Source organism: Meles meles, chromosome 11 (assembly GCF_922984935.1).
Source record: "Meles meles chromosome 11, mMelMel3.1 paternal haplotype, whole genome shotgun sequence".
NCBI lineage: Eukaryota > Metazoa > Chordata > Mammalia > Carnivora > Mustelidae > Meles > Meles meles.
Genome location: NC_060076.1, coordinates 93,723,670 through 93,750,998, shown reverse-complemented (window position 1 = coordinate 93,750,998; position 27,329 = coordinate 93,723,670). Strand labels below are relative to the sequence as shown.

The 27,329-nt window shown below is 38.9% G+C and overlaps 1 protein-coding gene across 1 annotated transcript in view; it reads right to left on the bottom strand.

Moving 5' to 3' along the window:
• Positions 1 to 27,329, bottom strand: part of RIC1 (RIC1 homolog, RAB6A GEF complex partner 1) — a 113,940-nt gene that overhangs the window by 59,742 nt on the left and 26,869 nt on the right. Inside the window, exons 2-6 of the mRNA XM_046023388.1 lie at positions 24,066 to 24,182; positions 22,052 to 22,068; positions 18,936 to 18,961; positions 7,598 to 7,601; positions 3,610 to 3,741 (exon numbers count right to left, since the gene is read on the bottom strand). Of these exons, the coding sequence (XP_045879344.1) occupies positions 3,610 to 3,741; positions 7,598 to 7,601; positions 18,936 to 18,961; positions 22,052 to 22,068; positions 24,066 to 24,182 (296 nt within the window). The remainder of the gene's footprint in view (positions 1 to 3,609; positions 3,742 to 7,597; positions 7,602 to 18,935; positions 18,962 to 22,051; positions 22,069 to 24,065; positions 24,183 to 27,329) is intronic.

Sequence of the window (27,329 nt, the reverse complement as noted above, 5' to 3'; positions counted from 1 at the left end):
GGATTGTGACCTGAGCTAAAGGCAGTTCCTTAACCAACTGAGCCACCCAGGCGCCCATAACAAATATTAAATACTATATATTACATAGGGATTTTCTAAGTGCCAGGGAGGAGGATATGGAATAAATTGTGGTATTTGTTAGAATGTGTTATGTAGAATTAGAGAAACAGATTAAGAGTTTTAATTACAAATTATATTAGTACTTCTCACCTTCTAAACACTCTCGATCCTCAAATAATGACAACTGTTGGATGCTTACCACTAATCCTATTCTTTCTTCAAGCAAAAACTAAAAGATGGCAAAGGTCTTGCCATATTATGCCTATAAGCAATAGTTCAATCATTATCTCTACTTCCCCTTGACTTCTATTTTTGGTGTGGGCAGGAAAACAGTTGGTTATAAAGTCCAAATAGCATGTCTTCTACCTCAGTGCAGGGTCACACAGCTGAACTCTAATCACATTTCCAAAAAGTATGTATTATAGGTGCTAATAATAACACTTCTCTAAAATGCAATTACTTTTCTCAAGTTTTGAGAAAAACCTTAGAGATTTCCAGTCACCTGAACTTGTATATTAAAAAGTAGCACCTGGGGGCGCCTGGGTGGCTCAGTGGGTTAAAGCCTTCGGCTCAGGTCACGATCCCAGGGTCTTGGGATCGAGCCCCACATCGGGCTCTCTGCTCAGCAGGGAGCCTGCTTCTCCCTCTCTCTCTGACTGCCTCTCTGCCTACTTGTGATCTATCTGTCAAATAAATAAGTAAAATCTTAAAAAAAAAAAAAGTAGCATCTGACTAAAACAAACAAAACTTAGTACCTGACGAGTTAAACTTGTACAAGATGTCAGGATTTCTTTCTTTTAAAGCCTCTTTTTCTGTCCCACCCCCTTGAGCTCTACAGTTTGCCAGTGGGTGGAGGCAGAACGCCATGCTTGCACAGTGCAGCCCACAGATATCCCACATTCCTTATGTGGCAAGTTATACCCCTGAATCTCTGCGCTGAAACTGCATCTGAGGTGAAGAGCAACCTTCGGACCGAAGGGATCACGACCCAAACGCAATCCTCTGTAAGCCTGACCGCACTGAAGCAAATGACAAAACAGTCTTTTTCTTTGAAGAGAATACATTAAAAGATGGACTAAATAAGGCAGCAGCCAGGCACTTGCACACAGTTTTGATGTGTACCAGTATCTGTACCGTATTCTAACAAAAGAAATGGTGAAAAAAGGCTTTTTCTTAGAACTGTGAATCAGAATTTAAAAGGTGAGTATCGCATTCACCGGTCCAATGTACTCACATGCGACGTCCATATAACTCAATATTTAGTAAGACCCACGAAGTAAAAAGTCTTTTTCCCCATACCTGTGGCCTACCCACTTAGTTCTCATGCCTGTTTCTTACACATTTTTCCAAAACAATACATATTCTAACACTACCAGTTCCCTTTTAAAAAGGAATATTTGCATTATTATATAGAGTACACCTTTTTTTCCCAACAACATATTTGGGAAGTTTCTTCAGCGAAGAATGCCCTCAGTCGGTTAAGTGTCTAACTTTTGATTTTGGCTCAGGTCATGATCTCAGTGTCGTTAGATCAAGCCCAATGTGGGGCTCTGCACTGGGCATGGAGCCTGATTAAGAACCTCTCTCTTGGGGTGCCTGGGTGGCTCAGTAGGTTAAGCTTCTGCCTTCAGCTCAGGTCATGATCTCAGGGTCCTGGGATCCAGCCCTGCATCAGGCTCTCTGCTTGGCAGGGAGCCTGCTTCCCCCTCGGTCTCTGCCTGCCTCTCTGCCTACTTGTGGTCTCTGTGTCAAATAAATAAATACAATCTTTAAAAAAACAAACAAAAAAAACCTCTCTCTACCTCTCCCTGTGCCCCTCCATCCGCATAAAAGAAAAAAAGTGCCATTATTTTTTTCTATAGATGCATGTTGTTTGCATTGCGTAGAAGTAAGAAAATTTATTTCAACAGCTCCCTACTGATTGACATTTAGGTAGTTTTTGATCTTTTGTTACTGTAAACAATGAAAACCCCTATAAGCATGTAATTTGAAATATCTGTAGGATTAATTCCTAGAAAGAGAAATGCTGGACAAGGACCATAAGCATATGCAACTTTGACAGACCACGCCTAATCAATTTCCATACACACTGTATACATTAACACTCCCACGACCAACGTATAAAGTTCTCCTCATCCTGATCTCCCCAACAGTATGTTACCTAACTTCATATGTATAAGTCATTTATTTAATCTAATGGAGATGTACTATGTAATGTATTAACTGGAATATAGAAAAAACTGTTTATATTGCGTCCATTTGTTCTATTGTCTTTTTCTCACCACAGGAAATCTTTATGTGTTGTGAAAACTAGCCTGTTGATATATTCACTGGAACTTATTTCCTAGTTTTCACAGTTTATGCTGTTTTTTTGATACTTTTGAAACACACGGTGTTTTTTTCTCCCCAGTTTCTTTTTTTAACTTTTATATAATCTAATTTATCAATGTTCCCTTTCATAAGAAGTTATCTGCAGACATCTGGGAGGAAGATTTTAATGACTCCTAACAAAATGAATTTTGAATTAGAATACCTCTTTTGGCTAGTATTTATCATTTTTTTAAAAGCAAGTGGATCAACAAAGATAAATACTGGCCATTTTGATGCACAGAAGGCTGGAATATCACCATTATAATTTCATGATCATATATAACTGGAAACAAAAACAGCGAAAGGTTGTTTAAGGTTCAATGTTAACTCTGAATTCAGTCAAAAAGAATTGTTAAAAAAGAAAAGATACTGTAGTAAAAAACGTTAAGTTAAAAAATATACTTGTAATAAGATCCACACATCATAGACAACTAAAATGTCAAATGCAAAGCAATTAAGGAAATAAAGCCAAATTACACACACACTTATTTTTTCTACCAATGGATATAAAATAATTTTTTGTATTTGGTATTTCTGGGCTTCTTATCACAAAACTTTTACTCAAACTGAGATCAGTAAGCTTAACTTTCAGGGCACCTGGGTGCTCAGTGGGTTAAAGCCTCTGCCTTCAGCTCAGGTCATGATCCCAGAGTCCCGGGATTGAGCCCAGCACTGGGCTCTTTGCTCAGCGGGGAGCCTGCTTCCCCCTCTCTCTTTGCCTGTCTCTCTGCCTACTTGTGCTCTGTCTGTCAAATAAATAAATAAAATCTTAAAAGAAAAAAAGAAAGCTTAACTTTCATCCAAGTAGTCACATATTTCCCAAAATCTTTGAAGGTTTTGGAAACAAAGGCACTTTTTCTTTTCCTCAACTTATGTGATTTTTATCAGTATCATTTCAAGTAATATGCACTATGTTGTATCATTCAAACAATTTCAGATTTTACCAAAAACTATAAATTTCTGAACAAAATTATGGTTGGTATACTCAATTTATAGGCTTTCTATGAAATAACTAAAGTATAATAATGTATTATCTAAGGGTTAATCAAGAATTCAGAGCTAAAAAAAATATCCTCAGTGGGAAAAAAAAAAGAAATCAACTTTCCTATTGGTCATGTGGTTAACCAACTTTATTATATATTGTCATCACAAAATGCTAAATTAACCAAAGTACTATACCTCATGATAGGTGCTTGCAAATCCAGTATTTTCCTCATTTCTAAATTTAATGCTGGAGCACACTGTTCTTCCTTAAAATGGGGTGTCCCCTTCATTTGTGGACTTCCTCTAAAAAAATAAATAGCAAATATACTGTATTAAAGAGAAAGATATTGAATTCTCCACTTTGTGACTCATATATACCCAACCGGATAAAGTAAACATAAACAAACTTACAAATCAGGCATTATTAATCCTTTAGTTTCTCAGATGAAAAACAGACTTAAATTCCATAATAGCACAGATATCAGTTAGATAAGTGAGTCTAACCAAGGTATTTTATGTCGGGGAAGTAGGAGTAGAGGGAGAAGAGCAAAGAATCTCAGGAAACACACACACACACTCACACACACAATAAAAGCAAATTCTTAGATAACCAAGAGACATTCCCCCACCCCCACCCCAGAGACATTCTTAAGTGACTGATGGCTCTTTCTGAGGTGGGCAGCTACGGGAGGTATATACCTTCCTACCTAGGGCATGTCTTAAGTGATCCAAATCCTCACCTCATCTTAGCTTACACCACCCCTCGGCCTTGATTCCCCTGTCCTTTGGGAATGCATCAGAATTAAGGTCAATTCAGGCTTGCAACAGGGGATACTTCACATAAACCTTGGTAATAAACAGCAAAACGGCTAAATCTGGTAGCTCCCTCAGATCAAATGGCTAACCAAGAGTGGTTATTACATCAATGGCAACATTGCTGAGCTGCCACACCCAAGTCCTCCGAAGGACTATTCAGTAGTTTTGGAATCTGTCTCCACGTGACATGGGACCATTCTTTCTCAACATCTGTGCTGGGGTTCAACACCTGTCTCTTCCCTTATTATTACCTATCACTTACTCTCGGCAACAATGAATCTGACATTTCTCCCTCCCCAGTCACCTATACTATTAAAATTAAGTGTCAACAGTCGAACATGTTCGACAGCTTTTTTTTTTTTTTTTTTGATACTTGTCTGCTTACTTTCTGGTTTTAGATTATTTTCCATATAGAAGTTTGAGGCGCTTTATCTTTTCTGCTACGGCCATGACCTGGAATATTTGATTCCCTCTGTACGCCTGAATGGCTAAACTGGTTAAAGTTAAACCGCACAGTTCCCTGTTCAATTAACGTGTGAGAGCCGCCAAGGAGGACCCCGGGAGTTATTAGCTTACAGAACTCACATCTGGATTGCTAATCTCACACACACACACTATGATGAATTTCCCGAGACATTCTTCTTATATGTCCAGTTTTCAAGTTATTTCTCAAAGTAATGCATATACATGATTTAAACGAATAGTGCGAGAAAGCTTATGACAAAGGAAAAAACCAGAAGTATTCTTCTTTTAGGACACAACCAGCTTCAGTACTTTTACCTATTACCTTCTTCTATCACCCTCCTGTTTTTCCACAGTACCTTCACACTGTTCTGGCCTCAGTATTTAGGTATGATCTACTAACTTTCATTCTCATTCTCCTTTCCCCCCCGTCCTCCTAACATAATTATACAAAAATTTTTTCACTATGATGGTTAAATAATTTTAATTCAAGAAGTACTGAGTGATTAGGGGCACCTGGGTGGCTCGGTTAAGAGTGTGACTCTTGGTTTCAGTTCAGGTCATGATCTCAGGGTCAGGAGATCAAGCTCCATGTCCAGCCCCGTGCTAGGTGTGGAGCCTGCTTGAGATTCTCTCTCCCCCTCTGCTCCACTTGTAATCTGTCTCTCTCTCCATAAATAAATAAATAAAGGTATTCAGTGATTATATTTCTTTTCTTACATAGCTTGTTAATTTTCCTGAAGTTTTACCGCACACTTTCATTTGCTTGGTTTTCTTTAAACTTAGACTGAAGTCTTCTCAGACTCCTTAACAGCTCTGACAAAAACAATATATAACATTCTACATGGTCAAACCTGTCACATAACCTATTATTTCCCTTCTCCCCCCAGGCATCCCTCGTTGGTGCCCACCGTCCTACTAAGTGTAATCACAGCTATCATCTTGATATTCTCCTTTGTCATTTCTTTGCTTCTCTCCTATGAGCCCTTATTTTATTTTTTGCATTCCTCTTATTTGGGTCATGTATTATGGCTTCATGGAAGGGTGTATGTGGTATAAATTTACAACTTTCAAGTCTGAAATGTCTTTATTTTGACACCTGAATATTTGGGTATAAAATTTTAGGCTGCACATCCCAACACAAAACAATGCTCATGCAATGCGATTTATTACATCAGAAAATTATTATTATCAAAATATGTATTACAAGAAATAAAATATTATGCAGCCAAAGGAAAAAAAAGGAAACGTGGAAGAACACTTGCAACTTCTTGGAATGATCTCCAGGATCTCTTGTGGAGTGAGAAAACTTAAGGTGCACAACACTGTATTTAATCTGCTGTATCTGGACGACAGTGCAAAAAATACAAATGTTTAAGTGCGTGTGCTCATATTTTAAAAATGAAAAGGATGGCCAAAACTAGAATGAAAATGGTTATCTCCAATGGAAGACAAAATACAGGGTAAAGAATGCTATATTTTTTTAAACTTTGGGACATGAAAATATTTCATGTAATAAACCAAATTAAAATTAAAATCAACAAAAAAACCCCAATCTCTAAAAACAGAAAAGAAACTTAATTGTATATCAAGCTAGCAGCACAAATAAGCAAACTTTATTGTGTACTGAGCAAACAGCATAAGTAAGATTTCAAGTAGTATTGTGTGCACTCTTGGTGGGAAACCTCCTAAGGATCAAAATCCTCAAAGAATCAAACTATATTTAGTAATAATATTGTTACAATAATAGTGATATTATTTTTGGAATTACTATGTATACAATAGGACAAAGCAAGTAAGAAATCATGTTTACATTATTAGGAACCAAGGTTATCAATAAAATAAACAAATACAAAACTAGAGAACTAAAACTTAAACTTTCAAAATTTTTAAAAATTTCAAAGCTTTTAAAACCTTTGACTCTTAGCTTAATCTTTAATTTGCATTAAAGATTTCAGTATTAACTCACAATAAAATTTTCTCTTTGTAAAATTTACTGTCTATCTCTGTATGCTAAAAAGCCCTAAGAGCAAATATAACCAAATAACAATTAGCATCAAGTCCTGGTCTTCAAAATACCATTTTGCACGGAAAGAAACCAAAGCTCTTTGGAGGGCTGACTTACTCCGAGACAGGGGCAAGATATGTTAAGATGAGCCTTGAGTCTGACAGCAAGGATGTCATTTAAATACACAATTTTTATGGGCTCCCCCACAAGCTAAAGATTTGACAATCTGATTTAAAAGAATGGCTGTAATTGATAAGAACTCAAAAATGTAAAAACTCCTGTAGTTACAGCAATACTAAACACTCATTAGCTGGTGTCCTCTGGAAGTTCTGAGAACACAACTCATTACTGTAAGGTAAAGAAGCATCTCTTCTGTTTTTCCTAAATGGACTACATTTCAGGGTAAACATCAAACAGATAATGAAAGAAAGTTCTTTTTTACATAATGACAGCTACGGAATGCAGAAGGAATGGTAGAATTTTAAAAAATCACAATTCTGTTATCCCCATCAAAACAACAAACCCAGGGAATTAATAAAATGAATAAATCCACATAAAACCATTATGTAAAAAGCAGAAACTTAAGACATATCCACCAAATGCAAGAGATTCTGGTCTGAAGAAACCAATTCCTAAAAAAGACAGCCTTGTGTTAAAGTAAAGAAAACACAAAGTATTTGATGATATTAATACATTAGTAATTTTGTTAGATATAATAAGATTGTAGCTTTATTTCTTTAATTAAATGTCTACGTGTTACTGATAAATCTATTTAGGGCTGAAATGATACGGTATCTGAAATTTTGCTTCAAAATACGAAAAGCATACAAGCATTGGGAGAGACAGATATTGGTAACTTCTGAATGTGGGAGATGGATTTAGGGTTTACCATTGCACTACTCTCTTTAGTGCATGCTTGACAAATTCCTGAACAAAGGCTCAACCCAATGTATTTCTTTCAGCATTTTAAAGGCTTTCCACCAATGTCTTTTAGACTTTTAATGTGTGGCTTGGAGTTTGAGGACATCCTTATTCACAGACTATTTCTGATGTTTTTCCTACCGGGAAGATTTTAGGACTGATCTTTGATTTCTAGAGAGTTCTAAAATTTCAGAACATACTTTTTTATAAGCATGTGAACTTATCACTGTTTGCACGGAGCACCTACAAGCTGGTCTTTAGTTTGGGTCTGGGAAATTTACGTGTTTGTTTACTTAACATACTAATTTTCCACTTCTCTCATCTCTTCCTAGAACTCCTAATTCTCCCCTTTTTTCTCTCTTATTGGTAGAGTTCCTCAACTATTTCTTCCGAAGCTTCACTGAATGTGAAATTTCTTCTTTTGTCCTTTCCTTCCAGGAACTTTCTCACCTGCTTTCCCTTTCTTTGCACAGCACCATGTTTCTTCGTTTAATTAAACACCTGTCTGAGGTTGCAAATTATCATTTCTTCAAAGTGGCTTTGTTCCTGCACTGCCTGCTTCCTTTGAGCTTCCTTTTTTCTGTTGTGTCTCCTAAAAACACTGGAAGCTTTCCCAAGATGACGAACTATCAATCCCTGGCTGTTCGTTCATGTTGAACAGGTTAACAAGAAAAGAGCCAATTATAAGCTCTGTGTTCAGGCTGGGCTTGTCAACTGGTAGTGGCCAGCTGGTATTTTTCTTGAGGTCTTCAAATATCAGAGCCTGTTGGGTCAATTTTCTGGACGGATTTAATTGCCCCAGGAAGGATTCCTCAATCCTGCCCGGGATATTTAAGCATGGAAGCTGGCAAGTCTGGAACCAAGCAGAGGAAGAAAGCTTGACATCTTACTGTTCAGTATGACAACTTTCATCTAACCCCCACCTTTAGCTTAGCATCTCTCCTTGCCCTACTGTGTCTGGAATCCCTCTGGCTTAATTAGACAAAATGTTTTCTGTCACCTGTGATGCCGAAACATAAAACTCCTTATTTTTTATTCAGCTTTTTAAACCAATCCCATTTATGGCCCCTCGCTCACTTTTATGTTCTACAGTACTACTGCATTTAATTCCTGAGTCTCTCCATGGTTTTGCAGATCAAACGAGTTGCTTTTCTTTTTCTTCATTCTTGTATTGTTCAAATTGAAGTACACGTGATACACAATGTTAACATTAGTTTCAGGTGTACAAAACAGTGATTTGTTAAGTATATACATTATGCTGTGCTCACGCCAAGTGTAGTTACCATCTGTCACTGTACAGTGTTATCCTAATGCCAATGACTATATTCCCGATGCTGTGCCTTTTATCCCTATGGCTTATTCCCTCCATAACTGGAAGCCTGTATCTCCCACTTTCCTTCAACCCATTCAGCCCACCCACCCCCCAGCTCCCCCATCCCTTGGTAACCATTAGTTTGTTCTCTGTATTTATAAAGCTTGCTTTTTATCAGCATCATGTAAGTAACCCTAGGCTCTTTGGTTTGACATTCTTCCTTCTCCAATTTTTAGCCCATGGGTTAAAGATGCTTCTAACTTTCATTAAAGAGGGAAACAGTATTTCAACTTTTTATTCCGTTGGTTATTTTCAAAAGGAAGGATGAAAAAACCTTATTATGACCTTCAAACTGGAAGCCCTCTATTTTCCTTTATATAAATACTCTCATTTATTACAGAACTAAAGTATTCTAAGAATTTTAAGCAAATTTAAGCAAATCCTGACTCCACAATGACGCCTTTATAAAATTAGAGGTAAATTTCACATGGAAGTTTCCATGTCGTCTTCCAAATATAATAAAATTTAGTAATGTGTTAAGAATTACATCAATTAAAATCTAAATTGCTGATAGAAAATATCATCACTTATAGTTCAACAATAATTTGAGAGTATAGCATCAGACTTTTGGAAGGGAATCATGGAAGCTGAGACGGGAACAATAAAACCAGGTTATAAAAAGCCCGGACTGTCAGGAAATACAGCATTAAACTGAGCATTTACTAAGTATGGTTTACAAAATGTTCTGCACACATTATCTCAACTGAATGTTTATAATCCTTTGAAACAGGCATGAGTTTCCCCCCTTTTTCCAGAAAAGAAACTAAAGCTTAGACATATTAAGAATTTTGTTCATGGTCACAGAGTTAGTAGGTGAAGGAACTGACATGTGAACCTGTGGCTTCCACTCCAGATCCTAGGCCACTGAAAACTCCTGGAGAGTCAAGGAGACTAATAATAACTTCATCTGAAGAAAGAAATAGATGGCGGATGGAGTGGGGAGAGGGAGAAGCATCTGTAAATTAATAGGAGACTCAATAAGAGTACATGAGGGAGGCCTAGGATTGGACAACAGCAGTAGAAATGTCTTTTCAGACTTTATCCAAGTCATTTTTGAAAGGAGATAATAAGTGCTCATAAGAATTATAGTTCCTGCTTAGTAACAGAGGCTTGTCAGAGACAGACAGGTAAAATCACACTGTACACATATATCTGGCTGTCATTCAAACTATTGGCAAAGAAAATATTCTTCACTCCTGGGTGGAGAGAACTGTGCTTTTCTCCCCACTTAAAATTGGTCATGTGATTGACTCTGACCTTTAAGTCGCAAGGGGGAATTACTTGCTCCACTTCTGGGCAGAAGCTTTAAGAACCAGAATTGGTACACAGTGCTGCTTTATCCTCTATAACAGGGACATGGCCTATGTCGATCATATAGTATACTACATCAAATAACTAATAGTTAAGACTATGGTCCAGTAAAATTCAACAGATTAATAGTTCTTTTTTTTTTTTTTTTTTTAAAGATTTTATTTATTTATTTGACAGAGAGAGATCACAAGTAGGCAGAGAGGCAGGCAGAGAGAGAGGAGGAAGCAGGCTCCTGCTGAGCAGAGAGCCCGATGCGGGGCTCGATCCCAGGACCCTGAGATCATGACCTGAGCCGAAGGCAGCGGCTTTAACCCACTGAGCCACCCAGGCGCCCCAGATTAATAGTTCTTGATTACTGTTTGTGTGTGATTTTTATTAACAATGTCATCTGAGGAGAAGAAAGAAAAAGAATGAAGAAAAATGAGCATAGTTTAAGAGACTTGTGGGACACTACAATCCAGACCAACAAAGATGTAATGTCAGTCCCAAACACAAGGCAAAAGAAAGGAGCAGGAAGAATATCTGAACAAGTAACGGTTGAAAAACAAACAAAAAAATTCTACAAAGATAAAAATCTAACCATCCAGTAAGTTCAGAAAACTCCAACTAGAATTTAAAAATTCTACTTGGTTCTCCTGCCCTGCATGGTCATCTGGAGAGTGGCTTCTATCAGAGAATTTTTTTTTTTTTTTAAAGAAGTACTTGAAACAGTGCCTTGTATGGTGTGAGGCACTATTTTTTTTTTTAAGTTTTTATTTATTTATTTGAGACAGAGAGAGAGAGAGAGAGAGAGAGAGCAAGATCAGGGAGAGGGACAGAGAGAAGCAGACTCCCCAGTGGGCAGGGAGTCCAATGTGGGGCTTGATCCCAGGACACTGGGATCATGACCTGAGCAAAAGGTAGATGCTTAACCAACTGAGTCATCCAGGAACCCCAAGAGACAAAGAGAATCTTGAATGCAGCAAGAAAAGTGAGTCATACACAACAAGAGATCCTCAGTAAGATTAGAAGCCAGTTTCTCATCAAAAACCAAGAAAGCCAGAGGCAATGGGATGACATACCTCAACCAAAAATTCTATACCCAGAAAAATTATCCTTCAAAATAAAGGAGAAATATATTTTTTATGAATTATATTTCCCAGCTTTCATTCTAATGAATGCAAGGCATTCACGTCAACAGGTAGCCTCCAAAGGGCAATAAAAAATGAAATGCTTCCATAGGGTAGGTCAACTAATCAAACTTCTCACAGTCTTGAGGAGGAAGCAGTTTCCCATGAAACTGACAAAAATCAAAACTCAAACTATTGTACTTAGAAATTTGTCACAAAAATTACAGAGAAGTCTTAAAAGAAAAAAATGCCTTTGATTTATGTCAAATATGTTTTGGAGGGCTAAATAAGGTGATTATGCAGGACATCTCAAATAGTTTCAGTGCCAGCCAAAGAAAATAACAGTGTGGTACACAACCTCATGGGTTTTGGAGATGGAGGGGATAGACAGGAACTTTAAGAGTATGGCTAATTATACAGTGTTTCATCTATCAACGTTAATTACCTAAGTCTGATCTTTCCTTCCAAGTATAGCTCAAATCCTAAGCACAAAACTTCCCCTCACAACCTAGCACTTTCCTTAATGCTATTATCACTTTGGGGGACATTCATTCATTTGGCATTTGCTGCTGCATATCGCCATTATCTCTAAATAGTTCTCTCTTCACTCACATCTTACACCTCTCTAGCATCTGTACAAATAATAATAGGAGGCATACGACAAGTGTTTGATAATGACAGTGAAGAAGAATCTCATTTCAGATTTTCAAATCCTTTTCCCCCTCATTTTATTGAGGTATAACTGACATAGAATCTGTGTAAGTTTAAGATACAAAACATAATAAGTACATCCTATCACTTTGTGATGAGAACTTCTAAGATCTGCTCCCTTAGCAACTCGGCTTTTTGGATCTTAAAAAGATTTTGGAATGTGCTACACTTAATCTAGTAAGTTCCGGCAATCCTAGATGAATTCTGGGACCAAGAAGCTTTGGTTCTCCAATCATAGTTATGGAAAAGCTCAAAAAATTTCTTTCCTCACACTCCTACCTCATGGGTTACCACTTGTAGTCAACACAATTCTTTACTAGAATATCAATAATCAAAGTATTTCTGGATGAAATAAAATAATGGTATCTAGATGTGGTAAAACAGATTCCAATAAAAGAAACAAAACCGCTCGAGCTGACTTACGGGCAGGTGTCCACTTTATTATTTATTATAGTAATAGAGGAACTAGTACGAAGGTAGCCCTCCAGGAACAATAAAGAAAACTGGAGAAAATAGAGGCAACAACTATACTGAGACACTGGATAACAGGAAACATAAGACTGTGAAGAAAACAAAAACAAAAATAACTTCTCTAACAGAAGCCACTCTCCGATGACCATGTAGAGCAGGAGAACACAACATGACAGTCTTATCATGTTCAGAGAAGTAGAAGCAGGAAAAGAGTCATTTATGGAAAAGAGTACCAGCAGCAGAAGATCCAGAAAAAGGCTCCCCTCAAGTCTTTGTGAATACTAAGCTGTGTAAATATATGGTGAGACCCCACACTGCCTGCCAATGAATAACCACCAGCATCTTCAGTTGCAAAGCTCATGCAGGGTTGGGAGACATTCCAGTTCTGACCAGCCAGAGACCAAAGACCTTGTTTAAGGACTAGGACATTCCATGGACAGCTCAGAATGGTTCAGCTAACCTAGAGAAAGGCTGAAGCCACCTTAAAAACATACAAACAAGCCTCAAAAGGATCAAGGAGATCTACAACTTAACTGCCATTCAAAATAATCTCAACATTGCCTAAAGAAAAGAAAGAAAACCCGGACACTCAATAATGTCACACAGTTTACATCAACCAATCTAAAATCATCAGGCATGTGATATGACCCAGCAATTCTACTCCAAGGTTTTTATTTACCCAAGAGATACAAAGCTTACTGCCCAGCAAACTGGGATTGGAATCCAAAAAGGCAGATAAAGTTCAAAATTTCACTTTTCATTGTTTGTTTTCATAAGAATATATTCTTATGAATATATTATATTCTTATAGAATATATCATATTCTTGTAGAATATATTAAGAATATATTCTATAAGTCATAGATTATGACTATTAAGTGCTATGAGATTGTGTATGAGGAATCAGTTATTTCTTGGGTACAAGGGAGAGTAAGGGAGTTGAGAGAAAAGCTTTATATGTAAGATGTTTGACTTCAGCTTCTCAACTACCTCAAAGTGCTCTGTTATGTAAACCACACAGTTGGTAAGGCACACCAAGTAAACAAATAGCAAATGAACACAGCCATTACACAGGAATTGTGCTTTCAGTGTGCTAAAGGTAGGGGAAAATTAGGTTCTAAACACCAGGCCAGAGTTTGGCTTTCATTTTGTGGTAACAGGACAGCAACAAACATTTACTTTTTAAAAATTTTTTATTTTTAAATTAACATATAATGCATTATTAGCCCCTGGGGTACAGGTCTGTGAATCGCCAGGTTTACACACTTCACAGCACTTACCGTAGCACATACCCTCCCCAATGTCCATAACCCAACCGCCCTCTCCCAACCACCCCCCCCGCAACCCTCAGTTTGTTTTGTGAGATTAAGAGTCTCTTATGGTTGCAACAAACATTTATAAGGGATTAATATCCCAAACATGTAGAGAATTCTTAAAACTCCACAAAAACAAAATCCAAACAGCCTCATTAAGGACTCCAACAAAGAGAAAATACTCAATATCACTAATCATTAGGGAAATACAAATCAAAACTAAAAACAAACTTTTGAAACAAAGTGTTGGCAAGGATGTGTAGGAATTAGAATCCTTGTGCTCTGTTGGGAATATGAGAAAAATGTTATAGAGTTCCTCAAAAAATGAAAAATAGAATTACTATATAATACAGAAATTCTACTGGGGTATAAACCCAAATAAACTGAAATCCGGGTCTCAAAGACATGTGAACACACCTGTTCGTAGCAGAATTATCCACAACAGGTTAAATATGGAAGGAACCCAAATGTCCATCCACAGAGGAATAAGTAAGCACAATGTACTGCAGACATACTTCATAGACAGTGCGGCTTCAGTTCCAGACCCCCCATAATAAGCAAATTTTGCAAAAAGCAACTCAGATGAATTTTTTTGGTCTTCCAGCACATATACAAGTTATATTTACATCATTCTGTTGACTTTTCCATAACCAATAGCATTATGTTTAAAAATATAATGTAATACCTTAATTAAAAAATACTTGGGGGGAGTAGTCAAGATGGCGGAGAAGTAGCAGGCTGAGACTACATCAGGTAGCAGGAGATCAGCTCCATAGCTTATCTAAGCATTGCAAACACCTACAAATCCAACGGGAGATCGAAGAGAAGAAGAACAGCAACTCTAGAAACAGAAAATCAACCACTTTCTGAAAGGTAGGACTGGCGGAGAAGTGAATCTAAAACGACGGGAAGATAGACCGCGGGGGGAGGGGCTGGCTCCCGGCAAGCGGCGGAGGAACGGAGCACAAAATCAGGACTGTTCTGTTCCACTGAGGGACATTGCTCCAGAGGCTAAACCAGGGTGAAGCCCATGCGGGGTCAGCGTGGCCCCAGGTCCCGCAGGGTCACAGAAGGATCGGGGGTGTCGGATGTCGCAGAGCTTGCAGGTATTAGAACGGAGAAGCCGGCTGCAGAGACAGAGCCGAGGACTGAACTCTCAGCTCGAGGTTACCTTGAACTGGTCGCGGGCTGGGTGAGCTCGGAGCGCGGCTAGAGGCTGGGGATACGGGAGTGATTGGGTGCTCTCCTCTGGGGGCGCACTGAGGAGTGGAGCCCCAGGCTCTAGGCTCCTCCGGGCCGGAGACTAGGAGGCCGCCATTTTCATTCCCGTCTTCCGGAACTCTACGGAAAGCGTTCAGGGAACAGAAGCTCCCAAAAGTGAACCCGAGCCGATTACTTAGTCCGGCCGCCGGTAAGGGCGGTGCAAATCCACCTCGGGCAAAGACACTTGAGAGTCACTACAACAGGCCCCTCCCCCAGAAGATCAACAAAATATCCAGCCAGGATGAAGTTCATCTATCAAGGAAAGTAGGTTCAATTCCTAAGAAAGCAGCACAATTCCAGAGGAGGAGAAAGCAAAGCACGGAACTCATGGCTTTCTCCCCATGATTCTTTAGTCTTCCGGCTACTTCAATTTTTTTTTCTTTTTTCTTTTTTCAATCTTTTTTCTTTTTTCTTCTTCTGCTAAATTTTTTAAAACTTTTACCCTTTTCTTTTTTAACGTTTTTTGACTAGTTTATCTAAATATATATATTTTTTCTTTCTTTTTTATATTTTTTCTTTATTTGTTTTATTTTTTAAATTTTTTTCTTTTTTTTTTTTCTGAACCTCTTTTTATCTCCTTTCTCCCCCCCACAATTTGGGGTCTCTTCTCACTTGGTTACAGCGCATTTTTCTGGGGTCTTTGCCACCCTTTTAGTATTTTATTTGCTCCTTCATATTCTCTTATCTGGACAAAATGACAAGGCGGAAAAAATCACCACAAACAAAAGAACAAGAGACACTACCGAAGGCTAGGGACCTAATCAACACAGACATTGGTAATATGTCAGATCAAGAGTTCAGAATGACGTTTCTGAACATTCTAGCCGGGCTCGAAAAAGGCATGGAAGATTATTAGAGAAACCCTCTCTGGAGATATTAAAGCCCTTTCTGGAGAAATTAAAGAACTAAAATCTAACCAAGTTGAAATCAAAAAAGCTATTAATGAGGTACAATCAAAAATGGAGGCTCTCACTGCTAGGATAAATGAGGCAGAAGAAAGAATTAGTGATATAGAAGACCAAATGACAGAGAATAAAGAAGCCGAACAAAAGAGGGACAAACAGCTACTGGACCATGAGGGGAGAATTCGAGAGATAAGTGACACCATAAGACGAAACAACATTAGAATAATTGGGATTCCAGAAGAAGAAGAAACAGAGAGGGGAGCAGAAGGTCTATAGGAGAGAATTATTGGAGAGAATTTCCCTAATATGGCAAAGGGAACAAGCATCAAAATCCAGGAGATGCAGAGAACCCCCCTCAAAGTCAACAAGAATAGGTCCACACCCCGTCACCTAATAGTAAAATTTACAAGTCTTAGTGACAAAGAGAAAATCCTGAAAGCAGCCCGAGAAAAGAAGTCTGTAACATACAATGGTAAAAATATTAGATTGGCAGCAGACTTATCCACAGAGACCTGGCAGGCCAGGAAGAGCTGGCATGATATATTCAGAGCACTAAACGAGAAAAACATGCAGCCAAGAATACTCTATCCAGCTAGGCTATCATTGAAAATAGAAGGAGAGATAAAAAGCTTCCAGGACAAACAAAAACTGAAAGAATTCGTAAACACCAAACCAGCTCTACAGGAAATATTGAAAGGGGTCCTCTAAGCAAAGAGAGAGCCTTAAAGTAGTAGATCAGAAAGGTACAGAGACAATATACAGTAACAGTCACCTTACAGACTAATAATGGCACTAAATTCATATCTCTCAATAGTTACCCTGAATGTTAATGGGCTAAATGCCCCAATCAAAAGACACAGGGTATCAGAATGGATAAAAAACAAAACCCATCAGTTTGTTGCCTACAAGAAACTCATTTTAGACGTGAAGACACCTCCAGATTTAAAGTGAGGGGGTGGAAAACAATTTACCATGCTAATGGGCATCAGAAGAAAGCTGGGGTGGCAATCCTTATATCAGATCAATTAGATTTTAAGCCAAAGACTATAATGAGAGAGGAGGAAGGACACTATATCCTACTCAAAGGGTCTGTCCAACAAGAAGATCTAACAATTTTAAATATCTATGCCCCTAACGTGGGAGCAGCCAACTATATCAACCAATTAATAACAAAATCAAAGAAACACATCAATAATAATACAATAATAGTAGGGGACTTGAACACTCCCCTCACTGAAATGGACAGATCATCCAAGCAAAAGATCAATAAGGAAATAAAGGCCTTAAATGACACACTGGACCAGATGGACATCACAGATATATTCAGAACATTTCATCCCAAAGCAACAGAATACACATTCTTCTCTAGTGCACATGGAACCTTCTCCAGAATAGATCACATCCTGGGTCACAAATCAGGTCTCAACCGGTATCAAAAGATTGGGATCATTCCCTGCATATTTTCAGACCACAATGCTCTGAAGCTAGAACTCAATCACAAGAGGAAAGCTGGAAAGAACCCAAATACATGGAGACTAAACAGCATCCTTCTAAAGAATGAATGGGTCAACCAGGAAATTAAAGAAGAATTGAAAAAATTCATGGAAACAAATGACAATGAAAACACAACAGTTCAAAATCTGTGGGACACTGCAAAGGCAGTCCTGAGAGGAAAATATATAGCGGTACAAGCCTTTCTCAAGAAACAAGAAAGGTCTCAAGTACACAACCTAACCCTACACGTAAAGGAGCTGGAGAAAGAACAAGAAACCTTAAACCCAGCAGGAGAAGAGAAATCATAAAGATCAGAGCAGAAATCAATGAAATAGAAACCAAAAAAACAATAGAAAAAATCAATGAAACTAGGAGCTGGTTCTTTTGAAAGAATCAATAAGATTGATAAACCCCTAGCCAGACTCATCAAAAAGAAAAGAGAAAGGACCCAAATAAATAAAATCATGAATGAAAGAGGAGAGATCACAACTAACACCAAAGAAATACACACAATTATAAGAACATACTATGAGCAACTCTACGCCAACAAATTGGACAATCTGGAAGAAATGGATGCATTCCTGGAGACATATAAACTACCACAACTGAACCAGGAAGAAATAGAAAACCTGAACAGGCCCATAACCAGTAAGGAGATTGAAACAGTCATCAAAAATCTCCAAACAAACAAAAGCCCAGGGCCAGACGGCTTCCCAGGGGAATTCTACCAAACATTTAAAGAAGAACTAATTCCTATTCTCCTGAAACTGTTCCAAAAAATAGAAATGGAAGGAAAACTCATTCTATGAGGCCAGCATCACCTTGATCCCAAAACCAGACAAGGATCCCACCAAAAAAGAGAACTACAGACCAATATCCTTGATGAACACAGATGTGAAAATTCTCGCCAAAATACTAGCCAATAGGATTCAACAGTACATTAAAAGGATTATTCACTACGATCAAGTGGGATTTATTCCAGGGCTGCAGGTTTGGTTCAACATCCGCAAATCAATCAATGTGATACAACACATTAATAAAAGAAAGAACAAGAACCATATGATACTCTCAATAGATGCTGAAAAAGCATTTGAGAAAGTACAGCATCCCTTCCTGATCAAAACTCTTCAAAGTGTAGGGATAGAGGGCACATACCTCAATATTATCAAAGCCATCTATGAAAAACCCACCGCAAATATCATTCTCAATGGAGAACAACTGAAAGCTTTTCCACTAAGGTCAGGAACACGGCAGGGATGTCCATTATCACCACTGCTATTCAACATAGTATTAGAAGTCCTAGCCTCAGCAATCAGACAACAAAAAGAAATTAAAGGCATCCAAATTGGTAAAGAAGAAGTCAAACTATCACTCTTCGCAGATGATATGATACTGTATGTGGAAAACCCAAAAGACTCCACTCCAAAACTGCTAGAACTTATACAGGAATTCAGTAAAGTGTCAGGATATAAAATCAATGCACAGAAATCAGTTGCATTTCTGTACACCAACAACAAGACAGAAGAAAGAGAAATTAAGGAGTCAATCCCATTTACAATTGCACCCAAAACTATAAGATACCTAGGAATAAACCTAACCAAAGAGGCTAAGAATCTATACACAGAAAATTATAAAGTACTCATGAAAGAAACTGAGGAAGACACAAAGAAATGGAAAAATGTTCCATGCTCCTGGATTGGAAGAATAAATATTGTGAAAATGTCCATGCTACCTAAAGCAATCTACACATTTAATGCAATCCCTATCAAAATACCATCCATTTTTTTCAAAGAAATGGAACAAATAATCCTAAAATTTATATGGAACCAGAAAAGACCTCGAATAGCCAAAGGAATATTGAAAAAGAAAGCCAAAGTTGGTGGCATCACAATTCCGGACTTCAAGCTCTATTACAAAGCTGTCATCATCAAGACAGCATGGTACTGGCACAAAAACAGACACATAGATCAGTGGAACAGAATAGAGAGCCCAGAAATCGACCCTCAACTCTATGGTCAACTAATCTTCGACAAAGCAGGAAGGAATGTCCAATGGAAACAAGACAGCCTCTTCCATAAATGGTGCTGGGAAAATTGGACAGCCACATGCAGAAAAATGAAAATTGGACCACTTCCTTACACCACACACGAAAGTAGACTCCAAATGGATGAAGGACCTCAATGTGAGAAAGGAATCCATCAAAATCCTTGAGGAGAATGCAGGCAGCAACCTCTTTGACCTCAGCCGTAGCAACATCTTCCTAGGAACAACGGCAAAGGCAAGGGAAGCAAGGGCAAAAATGAACTATTGGGATTTCATCAAGATCAAAAGCTTTTGCACAGCAAAGGAAACAGTTAACAAAACCAAAAGACAACTGACAGAATGGGAGAAGATATTTGCAAACGACATATCAGATAAAGGGCTAGTATCCAAAATCTATAAGGAACTTAGCAAACTCAACACCCAAAGAACAAACAATCCAATCAAGAAATGGGCAGAGGACATGAACAGACATTTCTGCAAAGAAGACATCCAGATGGCCAACAGACACATGAAAAAGTGCTCCACATCACTCGGCATCAGGGAAATACAAATCAAAACCACAATGAGATATCACCTCACACCAGTCAGAATGGCTAAAATTAACAAGTCAGGAAATGACAGATGCTGGCGAGGATGCGGAGAAAGGGGAACCCTCCTCCACTGTGGGTGGGAATGCAAGCTGGTGCAACCACTCTGGAAAACAGCATGGAGGTTCCTCACAATGTTGAAAATAGAACTACCCTATGACCCAGCAATTGAACTACTGGGTATTTACCCTAAAGATACAGACGTAGTGATCCGAAGGGGCACGTGTACCCGAATGTTTATAGCAGCAATGTCTACAATAGCCAAACTATGGAAAGAACCTAGATGTCCATCAACAGATGAATGGATAAAGAAGATGTGGTATATATACACAATGGAATACTATGCAGCCATCAAAAGAAACGAAATCTTGCCATTTGCGACGACGTGGGTGGAACTAGAGCGTATCATGCTTAGTGAAATAAGTCAATCGGAGAAAGACAACTATCATATGATCTCCCTGATATGAGGACATGGAGAAGCAACATGGGGGGTTAGGGAGATAGGAGAAGAATAAATGAAACAAGATGGGATTGGGAGGGAGACAAACCACAAATGACTCTTAATCTCACAAAACAAACTGGGGGTTGCTGGGGGGAGGTGGGATTGGGAGAGGGGGAGGGGGCTATGGACATTGGGGAGGGGAGTCGAACTATAAGAGACTATGGACTCTGAAAAACAACCTGAGGGTTTTGAAGGGTCAGGGGTGGGAGGTTGGGGGAACAGGTGGTGGGTAATAGGGAGGGCACGTTTTGCATGGAGCACTGGGTGTTGTGCAAAAACAATGAATACTGTTATGCTGAAAAAAATAAATAAAATGGGAAAAAAAAATACTTGATTGCTAACAAAACGCTATCATCTGAGCTTTCTGCAACTCAAAATCTTTTTGCCGGTGATGGCTGCTGACTGAACAGGGTGGCGGTTGCTGAAGGTCAGGGTGGCTGTGGCCACTTCTTAAAGCAACAATGAAGTCTGGTGCATCGACTGACTCTTCCCTTCATGAAACTTTCTGGGCAGCCTGCAGTGCTCTCTGATAGCTTTTACCCACACAACTTTCAAAATCGTGGGGTCAAACAAACCTCCCAAACCCACTTGCTGCTCTATCCACTAAGCTGATGCGAGATTCCAAACCCTCTGTTGTCATTTCAACAGGCTTCGCGGCACCTCCACAAACCACTTTCTCTGCTCATTCGTCGGCAGCAACCCTTCATGCATTCAAGCTGTATCCGGAGTCTGCAGCGGGTCCGTCCCATCCTCAGGCTCCACTTCTGATTCTGGCTCTCTTGCTATCTCCACCACTCCCGCAGAGACCTCTTCCTCTGAAATCCTGAACCCCTCAAAGTCATCCATGAAGACTGGAATCCACTTCTCCCAAATTCCCAATAACGCTGAGATGTTGGTGGCTCCCCATGAATCATGAATGCGTCTAGGACGGTGAATCTTCCCCAGAAGGTTTTCAATTGACCTTGCCCAGCTCCATCCGAGGAATCACTACGTATGGCAGGTAGAGTCCTGTGAAATGTACTTCTTAAGGAAGAAGACTTGAGTAAGAAACAAAACAAAGAAAAACAGAGACAAAGACTCTTAAATACAGAGAACCAACGGGTGGTTGCCAGAAGGGGAGGGGGGATGGGCGAGCGATCCAGGACTCAAGAGCCCACTTATCCTGATGGGCGCCGAGTAACCACTGCTGAATCATTATACTGCACCCCTGCACCCCTGCAACTAGTATAACACTCTTGTACTCCAATAAAAAATGAACATAATTGATTAAAAAATTAAAAAAAAGACTCGTTTCCACTTGAAATGACTCCTCGATCCATGCGCTGCAGAACGGATGTTGTGTTAGCAGACAAGAAAACAACGTAAATCTCACTGTCCGACTCCATCAGAACTCTGCGGCGATCAGGTGCACAGTCGGTAAGTGATGATAATGTGAAAGGAATCTTTCTTTTTTTTCCTCAGGCGGGTCTCAACAATGGGCTTAAAACACTGAGTACATCATGCTGTGAACAGATGTCCTGTCCTCTAGGTTCTGCTGTTCCATTCACAGAGCACAGGCAGAGGGGACTTGACGTAATTCCTAGGGCCCTAGGATTGGAGACATGATAAATCAGCACCTGCTACACGTTAAAAGTCACCAACTGCACTGGCCCCGACCAGACCATCAGCCTGTCCGTGGAAGCTGTGAAGGCAGCACTGACTCCTCCTGTCCAGCCAGGGAAGTCCTCCATGGCACCTTCTTCCCGTGGGAGGCTCCCGCATCCACCCTGAAAATCTGCTGGTCAGTGCAGCCGCCTTCGGGAACGTTCTCGATCTTCCGGATTTTCTGGATCTCCTGGTCACTTGCTGCAGCTCCTACGGCAGCGCGTGTTGCTTCGCCTTGCACTTTCGTGCCACGGACGCGGCCTCCTTCCTTAAACCTCATGCACGATCTCTGCTCGCTTCAGGCTTCGCTCCTGCAGCTTCCTCCCCTCTCTCTGCCTGCACAGAACTGAAGAGAGAGTCGGGGCCTTCCGCTTTGGCTGAGGAGAATGTCGTGGCTGGTTGGACCTCTTATCCACTAAATGTTCTCTGTATCAGCAATAAAGCAGTTTCACTCTCCTATCATTCCTGTGTTCACTGAGGTAGCACTTTTAATTTCCTTCAGGAGCTTTTCCTTCGATTCACAACCTGGCTAACCGGCATCAGAGGCCTCAGCTTTCAACACGCCTTCCTCACTGAGCTTTAGTCATGTCTAGCCTCTGGCTGATAGTGAGAGGCATGCAGCTTCCCCTTCCGCTTGAACACTTACAGGCCGTTGTAGGGTTATTAACTGACCTGATTTCCATATAGTTGTTTTTTAGGAGATTAGGAGACCCCAGAGAAAGACAGGGAAACAGTGGACCAGTAGAACAGTCAGAGCACACCCAACATTCATGGATTAAGTTTGTGGGCACTGTTTGTGGCACCCTAAAACAAATTCAACAGTAATATCAAAGATCACTGATCACAAATGACTATAACAAATATAACAATAATGAAGTCTTGAAATATTGTGAGAATTATCAAAATTATCAAACCTTCAATTTATAAAACATGCAGTAACTTCAATGCACAATAAAGCAAAGCATGCTAGAAGTTATGCCTTACAGTAAATGGAATCTAAATACCTAATTTATCCCTTCTTTCTAATACACACCAGCTGTATAACTTTGAATAAAACTTACTTCCTCAGCTTTCAATATAACTTCATATATGATGAAAGACAACAGTATGGACTCCAAGTGTCAATTTAAAATTTAAATGCAATGATCCACATAGTGAATATAATAGTACTTACATACAAGATACTCAATAAATATTAACCATATATGACTGCTATTCAAATTAGGTGATGACAGTCCAAAAATGACAGTGACAAAACACAGATGGAAAAGGTAAAATTGACCAGATCTAAGCACATTAATGGAACAGAGAAGAAATGCAGAAATAGATCCAAAGGGATATGAAAATTTAATGTGGCAAAAAATATAACTACTGCCATTTTTTTGAGACATTGTTAAGGTCCGCCTTAAAACATAAATTTGGAAGCATCCCATGAGAATAGAGATGAAAGCTTTATGATTTTGGATTAGACTTCAAGGACAAAATAGGAAAGTGAAAAGAATAAAGAGAAAAGGATACAGGGCACTATATTAGGGAAGGAAAGAAACAGAAGAATCACAAAAAGATATAATTAAGAATAGCAATAGAAGAATCGGTACAGCGATTCCTATCACAGAAGATAAATGCTAATGAGTGGAAAAGACTGAAATGAAGTCATCTAAAATAATCAAATTCAGATGCAATGTTGATTTCATAAGAAAACACTATTAAAATTTAAAACTCTACTTACTGACACAGCTATCATGGTACTATCTGGCCTCCATTCAGCTTGTTTGTAGGATCCAAACTGAGAAGATGATTTTTCAGGTTCCTTGTAGGTTACAATTAACACACTAGGCTGGAAGGAAAGAGATTTATTTTATTAGTATCCCATAGAAATATATACAAAACAAATTTAAAATAATTTATCATGGAGTACTCTGAAAATCTTTTAATAATTCTAAATGTGTATAAAAGATAACAATAGAAGCCATGAGCCCTAATTAGCCCAAACAATCAACTAAAAAGAACCAAAAGGAAAGATGATCTGAAAAGGACTGTATCTGTTAAAGTTATTAAACTAATAGCCAGTAACTTTCAAAAACATAAAGAGGCAAGATGAGTTCTCTAGTGAATTCTACCAAACATTTAGGAAGAAATTATACAAATTCTCCACAATCTATTCCAGAAAAGAGAAGCAGAGAGACTACTTCCTAACTCTTTCTGAGGTCAGAATCAGTCAAAAACTAAAAGCAGACAAAAACATTACAAGAATATAAAACAGCAGACCAATATCTCTCATAAACATAGCTATAAAAATTCTCAACAAAATATTAGCAAATCTAATGCAACAATGTTAAAAAGAATTAAATACTACAACCAAGTGGAATTATTCCAGGTATGCAAGGCTGGATCAAAATGCAAAAATTAATGTAATCCATTACACATCAACAGGCTGAAGAAGAAAAACCACACGATCACACCAATACACAAAGAAAAAGAACTTAACAAAATTCAGTACCCATTCATGATCAAAACTCTCGATAAGCTAAGAATAAGGGGAACTTCTTCAGTCTGACAAAGAATACCTACAAAGAACCTGTAACTAACATTACACTCACTGTTAAGAAACTAGAAGCTTTTCTGCTAAACTCAGGAACAAGGTAAAGACACTCCCTCTCACCACTCCTTTTCAAAATCACACTGGAAGTCCTTGCTAATGTACTAAGAAAAGAAAATAGAAGGTAACAGATTGGGAAGAAGTATAACTTTGTTTATATATAACACAACTGCCTACATAGAAACCCAAAAGCACCACTAAAAAATAACATGGTGATAACAATTATTAGTAAGGTTACACGATGTGATGGTCATACAAAAATCAATTGTTGAGGCACCTGGGTGGCTCAGTGGGTTGAGCCTCTGCCTTCAGCTCAGGTCATGATCTCAGGGTCCTGGGATCAAGCCCTGCATGGGGCTCTCTGCTCAGCTGGGGGCCTGTTTCCCCCACCCCTCTCTCTGCCTGCCTCTCTGCCTAATTGTGATCTCTCTGTCAAATAAATAAATAATCTTTAAAGAAAAAAAATCAACTGCTTATTTAACAACAATGAACAAGCAGAATTTGAAATTAAAAACACAACAGCATTTGTATTAGCAACCCAAAATATATTTAGGCATAAATCTCATTAAATATGTAAAAGATCTACATAAGGAAAACTACAAAACTTTGGTGAACTTTTTATTTATTTATTTGACAGAGAGAGATCACAAGTAGGCAGAGAGACAAGCAGAGAGAGAGAGGAGGAAGCAGGCTCCTTGCCGAGCAAAGAGCCCGATACAGGACTCGATCACATGACCCTGAGATCATGACCTGAGCTGAAGGCAGAGGCTTAACCCACTGAGCCACCCAGGTGCCCTGATGAACAATTTAAAATGAACTAAATAAATGGAGGGATATTCCAAGTTCATGGATGGGAAGATCCAATATTGTCAAGATGTTAGTTCTTATAATTAGCACTACAGACTCAACACAGTCCAAATCAAAATCACAGCAAATTATTTAAGAGATAGCAACAGGATAACTCTAAAGTTTATATGGAGAGGCAAAAGACCCAGAATGGCCAACTCAATATTGAAGGAGAAGAACTAAGTTGAAGGACCTGATGCTACTTTAAGACTTACTATAAAGACACAGTAATGAAGACAATGTGGTATTGGCCAAAGAAAAGAAAACAGATAAACAGAGAGCACCAGAAATAGACCCACATAAAAACAGTCAAGTGATCTCCAACAAAAGAGCAAAGGTAATACAATGGAGAACACGTGGTGTTTTCATCAAATGGTGCTGAAACAACTGGACAGCCACTTTCTGGTAGTATAAGAAGTTCCAGAGGGTCATCTTGTACTTTCCCTGCCACTGTCTCAGAAGCAGCCATTTTTCCAGAGACCTCTGTTCCATTTTTATTAGAGAACCGCGTTTTAAAAAGATCTGCGGGCACCTGGGTGGCTCAGTTGGTTAAGCGGCTCCCTTTGTCTCAAGTCACAACCCCAGAGTCCTAGGATCGACTCTTGCACTGGGGTCCCTGCTCAGCCAGGAGCCTGCTTCTCCCACTATCTGCCGCTCCCCCTGCTTATGCACTCCCTGTCAAATAAATGAAGTTTTAAAAAAAATAATGAAAAACAAGATCTGGAAACAAGATGAATATTGCTAGTGGGGTGTCACTGCTTCTAGGTCCTCTCAGCAAACACAGTAGGAAACATACAAACTTATACTAAACCATATATGACCACATTATATCTCTATATTTCTTTCCATGTATACATATGTACATATTTACATACAGAAACACTGGAGGATAATCAAGCACAATGTGGCTTGTTCTAGCCTTTGTCCCTTAATTATAACTTTTCTTTGTTATCATCTCATACTATTAATTTAGCTCTTTGTTCAACTCTACTATTTGCACAGGCTAGTTTGGAACTGCTAAGTATATTCCTATAGTAGACAAATTTACCAACTAGAATACAGGTTTTTTTTTGTTTGTTTGTTTTTAAAGATTTTATTTATTTGACAGAGAGAGATCACAAGTAGATAGAGAGGCAGGCAGAGAGAGAGAGAGAGAGGGAAGCAGGCTCCCTGCTGAGCAGAGAGCCCGATGCGGGACTCAATCCCAGGACCTCGAGATCATGACCTGAGCCGAAGGCAGTGGCTTAACCCACTGAGCCACCCAGGCTCCCCTAGAATACAGTTTTTATGCTACCCTCTTTTACATTAGCATTTGTAAAGTGTTACATAGGCCATTCCCTTAAAACCTTTCTTTAATCTCTAAAAGCAAAATTCAAAAGTTTCTAAGAAGCTAGCAATAACCCAAATACATTAAAATTGCTAGAAATCAGTTGTTTGTACTTCAAATATCAATTAAAAATTAAAAATCAGTATCTTGGCAGGAGTGATATCAGCAAGATGGGAGAGTAGGAATCTCTGGTCTCTTCTCCCCCTCCAACA